Source organism: Echinops telfairi, unplaced genomic scaffold (genome assembly GCF_000313985.2).
Source record: "Echinops telfairi isolate 266 unplaced genomic scaffold, ASM31398v2 ScPeMD7_7457;HRSCAF=8495, whole genome shotgun sequence".
NCBI classification, from domain to species: Eukaryota; Metazoa; Chordata; class Mammalia; order Afrosoricida; family Tenrecidae; genus Echinops; species Echinops telfairi.
The window spans coordinates 43,586,060-43,596,836 of record NW_022111357.1 but is presented as its reverse complement, the minus strand read 5'-3'; the positions used below and the strand labels follow the sequence as shown (position 1 = coordinate 43,596,836).

Genomic DNA, 10,777 nt, shown 5'->3' with positions numbered 1-10,777 from the left:
TCTTTCTGACAGAGTCGCTCTTTGGGTGGGGGTGGGCGTGGGATTTGTGGAGAATCAGGGTTGGGGAGCAGCCTTTGCTCTAACCTGGGTTCCAGGAATCAAAGCGTCATGTCCAAATCACAAATCCTGGAGCCAGGAACGTCTGACGACCAAGGCCCCCCTGGCAATGAGCAGAGAGCCTTGCTTCCTGTCTACCGTACACCAGGCTGAGACCCCTAAGTGGTCAGTGGAGTTGCCCAGTGCCCTGGGAACATGTCTGCTGGGGGTCCTGGAGTCAAGACCCCCGGGGTGGCCCCTGCTTTGGGCACTGTGACCTTTTGAAGCCATGCCCCGTAAGGAAAATGTTGGTGCAGGACTGCTGTGCCTCTGCCCAGGGACACCAACCGTCAGGGAGGGACCAAGCCAATGGCCCATTAGTCCTAGGCTCACACAGAGGGAGCTGCCCAAGGAGGACGCTGCCTCTGGCAGGGGGTGCAGCACCTCCTGGGCACAAATCCTGCAGTCTCAGCAGCTGGCCTGGGCCTCAGAGGGAAATGTCCCCATGGCTGTGGCTCCTGGCAGGCGGGGAGCTGGGCTGGCGGGATCCGCAGGCACTTCACCTGCTCAGACTCATCAGCCAGTCAGGGCTCCTCTGGGGGCCTGGTGGCAGTGTGTGTGCGTGTGCATGTGCGTGTGCGTGTGCGTGTGTGTGTCACTGGGAGCTACACACAGGGATGAGGGGAACTAGCTGTGACTACTCTGGGTAGAGAATGGGCAGGGGCTAGGAGAACCCGGAGGCCCATGAGTGGCCCAGCCTGTACCTTTGAGCACTCAGCAGGCCCACACCCACTGCCTGGATGGAGGTGAGGAGGAGCTGGCCCAGGGCGTGAAGGGTGTCGGGTCCCCACGGATGGGAGCTCATTAGCTATGGACAGGGAGGGATTTGGTGGGCTTCTGGGTGCCTGTGTGCTGTGCACCTGTGCCTGAAGGAGCTTGAGCCCACGGGTGCAGGTGTGAGCTTCAAGTCTGTCTCTCATCACCTGGCCATGCCCCACCCCCCAGCTCCCAGGGGCCCAGCTCCTCTGCTCACTGTGGGGGAGGTCAGGTTTCTCAGAGAAACCCCAAAATAGTCAACCACCTGGGACGGGGAGGGGGGGCGGGGGGGGGGCGACTTGGTGTTCGCTTGCAGCCCATTACCTTCCTATCTGGCCCTAGGGGCTGCTCCACCAGGAGATGCAAGGGTGCACTTGGCGAGGTGGATCTCATGCTGGCAGAAGGAAGGAAGCACAAGCTGTGTGTGTGTGTGTGTGTGTGTGTGGTGGGGGGTCCGTGGAAGGATGGGAGCCTCCAGGGGAATGGATTCAGGATTCAGGTGGAGGACGACCCTGCAAGGCAGGAACAGCTTGTGCGAAGGCTCTGAGGACCATCTGAGCCTCACTGCCCTCTGCTCCCGGCTGGCCCTCGGTGCATGGACCCCTGGGAGGGCAGCGGCTGAGGTGTGGCTGGTGTCCCCTGGCTTTGGTCCAGGGCCCGAGGGGGAGCTCTGGGACCAGGGGTGTCCAGGCGGAGGACGGCCAGGGAGAGGCTGTGTGGGGAAGAGCTGAACCCATCCCATAATAGGGCCACAGGATCTCCCCGGCCATAAAAGGCTCTTGGAATCTGGACCCCAGGGACCCCAGGCAGCTGGCCCCAGCTAAAACCCCACAGCCACCCCTGCCTGTGTGTCCTGCCCACAGCAACTGTGCCACTACCCCTGTAGTGCCCTCGGCAGCCACAGACATGGTAAGACCCCAGACTCCAAGGCTTCCAGGTGGCTGGGTGGTGGTCTGAGCTAGAGCAGGGACCGTGTAGTGGGAGGGTTGGGCAAGCCCTTAGGCCAGTGGTTCTCAACCTGTGGGTCTCGACCCCTTTGGGGGTCGAACGACCCTTTCACAGGGGTCACCTAAGACCATTGGAAAACAAATATTTCACAATATATAATTACATATTGTTTTGTGATTCATCACTATGCTTTAATTAGGCTTAATTATGTTCAATTTGTAACAGTGAAAATACATTCTGCCTATCAGATATATTTACACGATGATTCATAACAGTAGTACAATTACAGTGATGAAGTAGCAACGAAAATAATTTTATGGTTGGGGGGGTCACCACAACATGAGGAATTATGGGTCGTGGCATTAGGAAGGTTGAGAACTACTGCCTTAGGCGAAGGGAAGGGGCCTAATATATACAGGGGTGGTGGGGCGGGGGTCTCCCTGCGAAGCCCCAAAGGGCCCAGTAAGGCCTTCGATCCTGACTGGGCCAGAACAGTCTTTTCGGAAAGCTTGCCCATGACCCACCTCAGCAGTGGTGGCCAAGCCCTGGTCTCCCCATTTTGCCTGGAGCAATTGCCCCACCCCTCCTCTGCTGCCCCACCACCTCCTGCTGGGCCAGGCTGCCCCTGAGCTAGTGCCAATCGCCCTCATTCACTCTTAACCACTTGTACCCCCATGCTGCCTGGTATGGGGACCTCAGCTGTGTGTCCAGGCCTTCATCCCTGGCCCCTACCTCATTTGCTCTCCTCGAATTAAACTGCCCCTGTGGACCTGCTGTCCCCTGACACTCACTACAGGGGCCACCTTCCTCTGACTGCGCTCTGGCTGGGCTGGAGGGCTCTCTTTTTAACCACACACTCACCCAATTAGATGGGTAGGGGCACTTTGTCCAGGTCCCTGGCTCATCCCTGGACAGAGGGCAGCAGAGGCTTGGCTGGGGCCCAGAGCCTCTGGTGAGGGAGGCAGTGTGTACCCCACAGACGGAGCGCCTGTCAGCCGAACAGCTCAAGGAGTACAAGGGGGTCTTCGAGATGTTCGACGAGGAGGGCAATGGGCAGGTGAAGACGGGCGAGCTGGAGCGGCTCATGAGCTTGCTGGGCATCAACCCCACCAAGAGCGAGCTGGCTTCCATGGCCAAGGACGTGGACAGAGACAGTGAGGCCAGGGAACCTGTGGGTGGGGGTGTGATGGACGTGGTGGTACCCACAGGTGGGGAGGGGGAGCATGGGTGGGATGGGAGACCAGCCCATTCCTCACGTGGCCCTTGCAGACAAAGGGTTTTTCAACTGCGATGGCTTCCTGGCGCTGATGGGCATTTACCACGAGAAGGCCCAGAACCAGGAGAGCGAGCTGAGGGCAGCCTTCCGGGTCTTTGACAAGGAGGGCAAGGGCTACATCGAATGGAACACGCTTAAGTATGACCATGGGGGCAGCTGGGGAGGGCTGGGCTGGTGGGTGCTGGCCAAGGCTCAGCCCAGTGTGGGGGCTGGGGACTGGCAGGTATGTGATGATGAATGCGGGTGAGCCCCTCAATGAGGTGGAGGCGGAGCAGATGATGAAGGAGGCTGACAAGGATGGGGATGGGACCATCGACTATGAGGGTGAGCTGGGGGATGGGCAGGGGGGTGGGTGGGGGGTGGGCATGGCCAGGCCAGGCAGCTGACCAGTTCCTCTGCCCCTAGAGTTCGTGGCCATGATGACCGGAGAGTCCTTCAAGCTGGTCCAGTAGGAACAGCTGTCATTCTGCGGGCGGCGACCCAACACTGCTCTCTCCCCACCCCCACCGCCGGCTCGGTGTCCAATAAAACGCCTGTCCTGACTTTTGCTCACGTCTCACTGTGTGAGGTGGGGAGGGGTGGTGCCTTCGAGGAAGGGCCTGTGAGGGTAGAGGGGTCCTCAGACTTGGACACTTCTGCTCAGATGCCTGGCACCCCTCCTGATTCTGGCCACCGGCACTCACAGCGGCTAGAACTGCCCCTCCGCCCAGGGTCCCCCTCCCCTTCCCAGCCCTCCCTTCTCCACAAGAGGCTGCTTAGATACAAACTTTATTCTCTTTCCAAAAAGCTGTAGACGTGGTAGCCGGCAGGGTGCTCCCGAGCTCGGGCCAGCCGGGGTGGCCAGGGACTGGGGCGCAGCAGCTGCCTGCCCGGGGGCGGGTGGGAGCCCCCCACCCCAGGCTGTTACATAGCAACGAGGTGGGCTGCAGCAATGTGCTGGACACTGGCCTTCCCAAGGGGAAGGTGGAGGGGACGGGCTGGGGTGGAGGTGACACGCCAGGCTCCGGGAGCATGAGGTGGGGGCAGGCTTTGGCTCAAAGGCTCCGTCGTCCCAGAGTGCGCTCAGCCCTGTAGGGTGCCAGGGCTTTAGTCGGGGTGCTGGGCACTGGGGGGCCACCTCCAGGGGCAGTGGAGCAGCCCCTAGACCTGAGGCCCCAGGGAGGGGGCTGGACTTGGAGAGGGGCTTCTGGAAAGGGGATCTGGCCTCAGGGAGGGGGCTGGCTCTTGGTGGCTGGGCTTAGCTGTCTTGACCGCCTCGTCGTAAGAGGGTGGTGGCTCCAGGACATACAGGCTGTAGGCAGGCGGGACCATGGTGTCGGGGTCCAGCTCCCAGAAGGGCAGGGGCAGCCTCATGACCAGTGGGTACTGCACCGAGCTGTAAGCTGGGGGATCCGGGAGCGGGTGAACCAAGGCCCGGGCAGCCTCATGTCCCACCCCGGCAGGTGGCCCCAGGCTGTGAGGACTCACAGGTGACTGTGCTGTGTGCAGGACTGTCGCTGTCCACAGAGATCACTGTCAGGTCGCTGGGCTGCCGGGGGGGCAGTAAGTGGGCCTGGGCTTGTGCCTGCTTCCGGAGGCAGCAGAATCGCACACAACTGGCTGCGACAGCACACAGCAGCAGCAATAGGACACCAAGCAGGATGATCCTGGTGGGAGGAGCAAGGCCCTGCCACTGGCTGACTGTGGCCACTGGGTCCCTGCTCCTCAGGGCAGGCATGGCCACACTGCCCAGGACAGGACAGGTGACAGGAGGAACTGAAGAACCAAGGTTCCTCTAGGCTGGCCGAGCTGCCGACAGGCCTGTTTGGCCTCCCACTCCTGGACAGCTGTCTCTCCAGGGCTGGCCAGAGATGGCCTTGGGCTTACTCCCAGGACATACTGTCCCTGGTGGCTGCATAGTCCTTGTGCCCAGATGCCTGAGGACAGGGCCTCCCAATGGGTGAAGGAGGAGGGGGAGGAGAGGTGTTGGAGACTGCAGGGAAAGAGGCTGGGCCAGCTATCCAGTCCACCTGAAGCTGGGCTCTAAGCTTTGAGCTCACCCTGGTGCCGGCCGCAGGAGGCCGGGATGGCCACAAGTGACAGGCTGGCCCATGGGGGTCTGGCGGGCCTGCCCCGCGGGCGCCCTCCCCGCCCTGGCTGCCCTCCCCGCGGCCCTACAGCTCGGAGCCTGCACTTACCCCACGTACCACAGGCTGCTCCAGCGGGCCTGGGGCGGGCACCTGCGGGGACGGTGGCACCTGGAGTAGGCGGGGCACTGGGCGCCGACCTCACAGCCCGACCCCTCCCACAGGCGGGGCCGGCACAGCCCGGGCGCCCAGGACCCTCCCCGCCGACTTACACGTCCGAGTTGTCGCAGCTGTCGTCCGCGAAGCCTAGCGCCACCTGTGGGGACAGTCGGGTGAGCGAGGGTGGGGGCTGACCCACCCCATGGGGGTCCACACCCAGCTGCAGCCCGACCCACCTGAGGCAGCGGCCAGAGCAGGAGCAGCAGCAGGAACCCACGAGCGGCGGCCGGAGCACCCAAGGCCATCCTCCGGGACCGGGGGCCCGGCGGGCGGGCGCCACGCCGCTTTATGGAGGGCCCGCCCTGGAGCCCCGCCCACGGGGAACCGCCCGCCGACCACGCCCACTTATCCCCGCCCCCAGAGGCCCTGCCCAATGGATGCCCGCCCGCCCAATGCCCCGCCCAATGGCAGCCCCTCCCCACGGTCCCACCCCTACTTCTTAAAGTCCCTGCTCACTCTGTTCGGACCTGGAGGCTCCGCCCATGAGAGGCCGGTGCCTCGGAGGTTCCACCTTCAGAGGCCCCGCCCCAGATTCCTGTCTGTCCCCGCTCGCTCGCAGCCTAAGTCCGCCCTTCTACCTGCCGGACCTCCCTCGGGGGTCGCAGGGCCGGCACACCGCCAGATGGGCGAGAGAGGTCCGTCTTCAGGCGACTCGGGCGCCCCCGAGGCCGCCCCCGGAGTGGTGGCGAGCACAAATATATGGAACAAGGCGTATGGCCACGTTCATCACAAACTACTCGAGGTTAACAGTGGAGGCAGGACTCCCTTGTAGTGGTCCCCTGGCGCCTGTGGAGCCCTCGCCTGGAGGACATGCCCAAGCGCTGGGAAGCTGGCGGCGAAGGATCCGACCCCTGGGGTCTAGGAGCCAGCCTCTGCTTGTGGCCGCTTGAAGCTCCACTCTGCCTAGACCCTCTGTTTCATTCTCCTGGGGGTGGGGGTGGGGGTCATTTCTTCCCACACCTGCACATGCTAGGCCTGGCCAGGCTCTCCCAGGCTCCCTGGGCTCCTCCTGGTCAGGCTAAGGAAGTGGGGCCTGTATGGAGCAGCAGGTGAGCCGATCCCGTCTGGGGTAGGTGGGCAGTAGAACACCCCACCTGTGTATCCTCTACCAGCCTCCCCAAGGGACCTCCTGCTTTGCTCCCTTTAAGGGTGGATACTTGCTAGGCTCCTGCTTCCCCTTGCCTCTGTCCAGAGCTGCACCCTAGGGCCTGTTGCTGCCCCCAAGAGCCCAGCCCAGCCCACCTAGTTCCAGGCCTACCCTCTTCTGCCTGCCCTGGGCTTGGGCTTCAGGAACCAGCACAGGGGGAAGGGAGGAGGAAGTGGTTGCAGCTGGGAGGTCGAAGTGGGACAGCAGAGGCTGCACCGGGAGAAGCACCTGAGGCCCAGGGCAGTTAGCAGCAGGACAGCAGAGAGTAGGGGGGTGGGGGGGGACTGGAGTCTCTGAGACTTGTGCCCTGGGAAGGTCCTGATGCCAACCCCTCCACACCTTCTGGGAAGGGAAGGCTGTACAGGCTTGGTGGCAGTGTGGGTAGGTGGGGACTGGCACAGGGGACCAGACACAATGGCTCAGCCTCCAGAGAGCAGAGCTCATGGGGTGGGTGTGGGCACCATGTTGACCCCCAGGGAGCATCCTCCCCTGGACAGGGTGCACCAGCCTTGTGGAGACCCCAGCCAGGTGCTGCCTCTTTGCTGAGGCCCCATTTGGGCTCTGGGCTAAGGACTTAAGCAAGGGTGTGTTTCTGACCTTTGCCAGGGGCATCCAAGGGTCCTACACCTTGAGTGGAGCCTGAGGTCCAGGCGGCAATCTCTGGGCTTTGGAGCCCCCTGCCCAGCTCTCCGCCAGCCTCCCTTCTGGGCCTGCCTGCTGGGTCCCACGTGTTCCAGGCTGGGGACACCCACACACACACCTTGGCACTTGGCAAGACAAACCTCTGCCCCCTACTCCTTAGTCTTCCTTCAAGTGATGTTGTGCTGCCTGTGTGCACACCCTCCCACCCCCAGGACTCTACCCCCACGGTCTTGGCTTGGCTCGCCCCAAGGAATGATTTGATCACTGAAAGGTGGTAGCTCATGGAGGTTTACTGGGCAGGGCTGTTGGTGGTGGCCCCAGGGGCTGAGAAGGCTGCCCTGTGGCTATATTGAGGGGGCTGGCAGGTATGTGCTCATGAATGTGGGTGTATTGAGGTTCTGGTGTGGGGCAGGGGCCTGGAATCCTGGGCTCGCTGGTGCAGGATAGCAGGAGGCTGCAAGACCTGGGGAGGTTGGGCTGCCTTACCCATTTGGACCTGCTCAACAGGGGGTGGTCAGCCTCTGAGGAGCCCCGCCTGGCCCAAGGTCACAGCCGAGGGAAAGTGCTTCGAGGGAGGCGAGCAGGGCTGAGAGAGGGACTCTGTCTGAGGAGCAGCTCCTGTGTTTCAGGGGCTGGTCACGACCTGGGCTACCAAGAGGACCTTGTAGGTTTCTTTCACATCCCCTCTGAGCAGCAGCAGAGCTGACACCACAGGTGGATGGTCAGGCTGGAAGGGGGAATAGGGACCCTGAGCCACAGGGTACCCTGGGCATTGCCCATGGGCCCCCCTGCCACCCTGGTGCCTCCCAGCCTACATCGAAGTCAGCAGTAGGCATCCAGGAGATGGTGATGGTCTTGGTTTGCCCGCGCTCCACGAAGCCCCTCGAGGGTTCTACGGTGAAGCCCTTGTGCTGCAGGGCTGGGACGCTGTCCAGGCTGAACTCCACGCTCTGTGGGGGAGGGGGCTGGTGGGATGGGGAGCATGCGGCTCCCACTCTGCTCACCTCACCTGACCTGCCTCTCAGGAAAAGCCTGGGCCAAGGCGAGGGGAGGTGAGGGAGGGCTCCCAGGGCAGCACAGGGCAGGGCCACCAGGCGGAGGGGCTGCCACCTTCTTCTGAGAGAGCTGGGAGGTGCGGATACAGCCCACTTGCAGCTCGCGGCTGGCTGGAGGGGATGGTGTGGGGGTGTCCAGTTGCAGGTACTCCAAAGTCACCAGGATGGCTCTCGTCTCCTCCGTCTCTGCGGAGGGAGGGGGGCCTTGTGTTCCCGTGAGCTCACAGGGTCAGGGGCACAGAGGCGGGCGGGTGTCTTCCCCCTCCCCTGACGGGTCTCACCCTCTCGGTGCTCCTGGTCGAAGGCGGGAATCACAGCCAGGGACTCCACAGGCACATCCAGGGGGTCCCCGCCCTCCACAAACATCATGTGCTCGCGGGCTGCGCCCTTTAGGAGGATCTGATGGGAGATGGTCTGGGGACAGAGGCCGTTTCTTCACCCCCCCAAGGGTGAAGAGGCCGGTTTCTTCACCCCCCAAGGGGCCCCAGCAGGTGGCAGGGTGGGCGGGCTGTGTGAGAGGCATACCTTGTTAAAGAGCACCACCTGGAGCCGGTCCGAGTAGTACAGGCTCTCGTGGTCCGGGCTGAAGGTCACGGTGAAGTCTTGTGCCTTCCCGGGGTCGATGACGCCTTCAACCGGTATCACGCTGAACACGCTCTGTCCGTTCAGGTTCTGTGTGCCTGCGGGTGACGTGCGAGCCCGGGGCCCTGGGCGATAACCCTTTGGCCTGGGCCCACTTGGCCGCATGCCCCTCCCCGCTTCGCCCCTCTCCTCCCTCGGAACTCCTCTTCCCCCCCATCCTCCCCTCCCACTGAGCCCCTTCCACAGCCTCTCCGGCCCAGCCCTCCAAGGACCTCAGGGCCCGCCCGTTACGCACCCACCACGTCTGTCCGCTGGACAGCAGAGAGGAGGAACTGGGGCAGCTGCTGCCGGTCCTCATTCCGCCTGGGGGACAGGCTGTCCAGCTTCATGGAGAACTTGATGGGGAGCGTGGAGTAGTTCTGCAGCTGCAGGTGCGGGAGGGTGGGGGGCCCACCTGTGCCTCAGGCTGGGGCCAAGTCGCAGCCCCCACAGCACCATGCAGTGGCTCCCCATCCCACCCCACTCCCTCTCTCGGGAGACCCCCTCCGGGAACCACGCGCACAGGGCGGGCACAGGCTCTGGGAGCCTCTCCTGGGCTGAGGGCCCCAAGAGAAAGTTGCAGCACAACCTGAGGGTGGAGGGAGGAGCTCCAGGCAGGCAGTGGCCGTGAGTGGGCCGAGCAGGATGGGCAAACGGGGACCGGGAAGGGAGCCCCCTCCCCACCACCACTTCAGGCTCCAACCCTCCTGGCCCTGCCCCGGGGCCCTAGGTGGGAGAGAGGTGTGAGGCTGGAGGCCTTGGCTGACCCCAGGGCAGAGCGCTTCACCTTGAAAGTGGAGGAGACAGACTCCCTGGCTATGACGTAGCCCATGTTGAGCACGTCCCCTTCAATAGAGCAGACAATCACGGAGGCGACACCGGTGCCCAGGAGGGTGAGGGTGAGCTTGCCCTTGGTGGTGATGATGTCCAGAGTCTCCTGGGCCTGTGGAGATGAGACCCTGCCCTCAGCAGGAGGCGCATGCCCCTTGTCCACCGGGCACAGTGTCCTGGTGCATGCAGGTCTGACCTGCTCAGCTGTGGCGGCCCAGAGGGGCCAGGACTCACCACGGAGCTCTCTTCGGGCAAGAAGGACAGCCCCAGCGCCTGGATCTCGCCCGCATGCAGCTTGCTGAAGGGGTTCAGTATGATGAAAGGGCCGAGAGGGTTCAGCAGGGAGAACTGCACCTGAGGGCATCTGTCAAGGACGGGGCTGGAGGCGCTGCCTGGAGTGGGACGCCCCACCCTGTGTGATGCTCTTCCATGTGGGCCTTTGAGGGGAAGGATACAGTCAGGTCCTCAGAGGAGATGTTCTGGATGGAGATCTTCTTCATGCCTCGGTGCCCTGAAACACAGGGGCGCGGGCGGTGACCTGCGTGTGGGTGAGTGCCAGGGTGGTGGTGACCGACTGAGAGTGAACAGAGGTATGGGTGTCGATGACCTGGGGGAGGGTGGGTGGGTGTGGGCCTGGGAGCAGGCTCAGGGGACTCACCGACGGCCACTTCTCCGAAGTTGAAGATGGTCTTGCCTCTGTCGGATATCACAATGATGGCCGGTGCCACTGTCGGACACCACAGCTCCAGGTAAAGAGTGTTGTGGGGGCTGGTGCCGGGATGAGGACCATACCAAGGGTAAGGTGGGGTGGGCTGGGGCAGCCCCGGGGCTCTGCTGCCCACCCATCCCAGCCCGTACACATGCACCTGAAGCTCAGGGTCTCCCCCTCCTTCCTGTCCTTGATGTCCCCACTGGCAACGACGCAGGGGACCACAAACTTGTCAAACTTGCCTCCGAAACTTCTGGTCAGGGTGGCCTGGGCAGCCTGATACTCTTCACAACTGTAAGGAGCCAGGTGTGTGTACTTGTGTCAGGGTGTTCACAACTGTAAGGAGCCAGGTGTGTGTACTTGTGTCAGGGTGTTCACAACTGTAAGGAGCCAGGTGTGTGTACTTGTGTC

At 63.0% G+C, this 10,777-nt stretch overlaps 3 protein-coding genes across 4 annotated transcripts in view; 1 reads left to right on the top strand and 2 right to left on the bottom strand.

Moving 5' to 3' along the window:
• Positions 1–1,628: 1,628 nt before the first annotated feature.
• CALML6 (calmodulin like 6) lies at positions 1,629–3,618 on the top strand. Its single transcript, XM_045299063.1, has 5 exons — positions 1,629–1,761; positions 2,780–2,954; positions 3,070–3,214; positions 3,300–3,400; positions 3,482–3,618. Exons 1-5 carry the CDS (start codon positions 1,759–1,761, stop codon positions 3,526–3,528), a joined length of 471 nt encoding a protein of 156 aa, XP_045154998.1. The 5' UTR covers positions 1,629–1,758; the 3' UTR covers positions 3,529–3,618.
• A 213-nt stretch (positions 3,619–3,831) lies between these two features.
• On the bottom strand, positions 3,832–5,613 carry TMEM52 (transmembrane protein 52). 2 transcript variants are annotated; one of them, XM_004705484.2, is made up of 5 exons: positions 5,538–5,613; positions 5,415–5,458; positions 5,254–5,295; positions 4,544–4,722; positions 3,832–4,458 (listed from the first exon to the last, which is right to left on the bottom strand). In XM_004705484.2, exons 1-5 carry the CDS (start codon positions 5,604–5,606, stop codon positions 4,217–4,219), a joined length of 576 nt encoding a protein of 191 aa, XP_004705541.1. In that variant the 5' UTR covers positions 5,607–5,613; the 3' UTR covers positions 3,832–4,216. The 2 variants fall into 2 exon arrangements, with proteins under 2 accessions (XP_004705541.1, XP_045155075.1); XM_045299140.1 differs by lacking the exon at positions 5,254–5,295.
• Positions 5,614–5,813: 200 nt separating this feature from the next.
• CFAP74 (cilia and flagella associated protein 74) overlaps positions 5,814–10,777 on the bottom strand; it is a 67,789-nt gene continuing 62,825 nt past the window's right edge. The window contains exons 32-43 of the mRNA XM_045299229.1: positions 10,524–10,658; positions 10,316–10,425; positions 10,113–10,168; positions 9,892–10,011; positions 9,614–9,769; positions 9,083–9,212; positions 8,731–8,885; positions 8,487–8,619; positions 8,261–8,409; positions 7,966–8,100; positions 7,637–7,877; positions 5,814–7,246 (exon numbers count right to left, since the gene is read on the bottom strand). Coding sequence (XP_045155164.1) covers positions 7,776–7,877; positions 7,966–8,100; positions 8,261–8,409; positions 8,487–8,619; positions 8,731–8,885; positions 9,083–9,212; positions 9,614–9,769; positions 9,892–10,011; positions 10,113–10,168; positions 10,316–10,425; positions 10,524–10,658 — 1,381 coding nt within the window. The 3' untranslated portion in view covers positions 5,814–7,246; positions 7,637–7,775. The remainder of the gene's footprint in view (positions 7,247–7,636; positions 7,878–7,965; positions 8,101–8,260; positions 8,410–8,486; positions 8,620–8,730; positions 8,886–9,082; positions 9,213–9,613; positions 9,770–9,891; positions 10,012–10,112; positions 10,169–10,315; positions 10,426–10,523; positions 10,659–10,777) is intronic.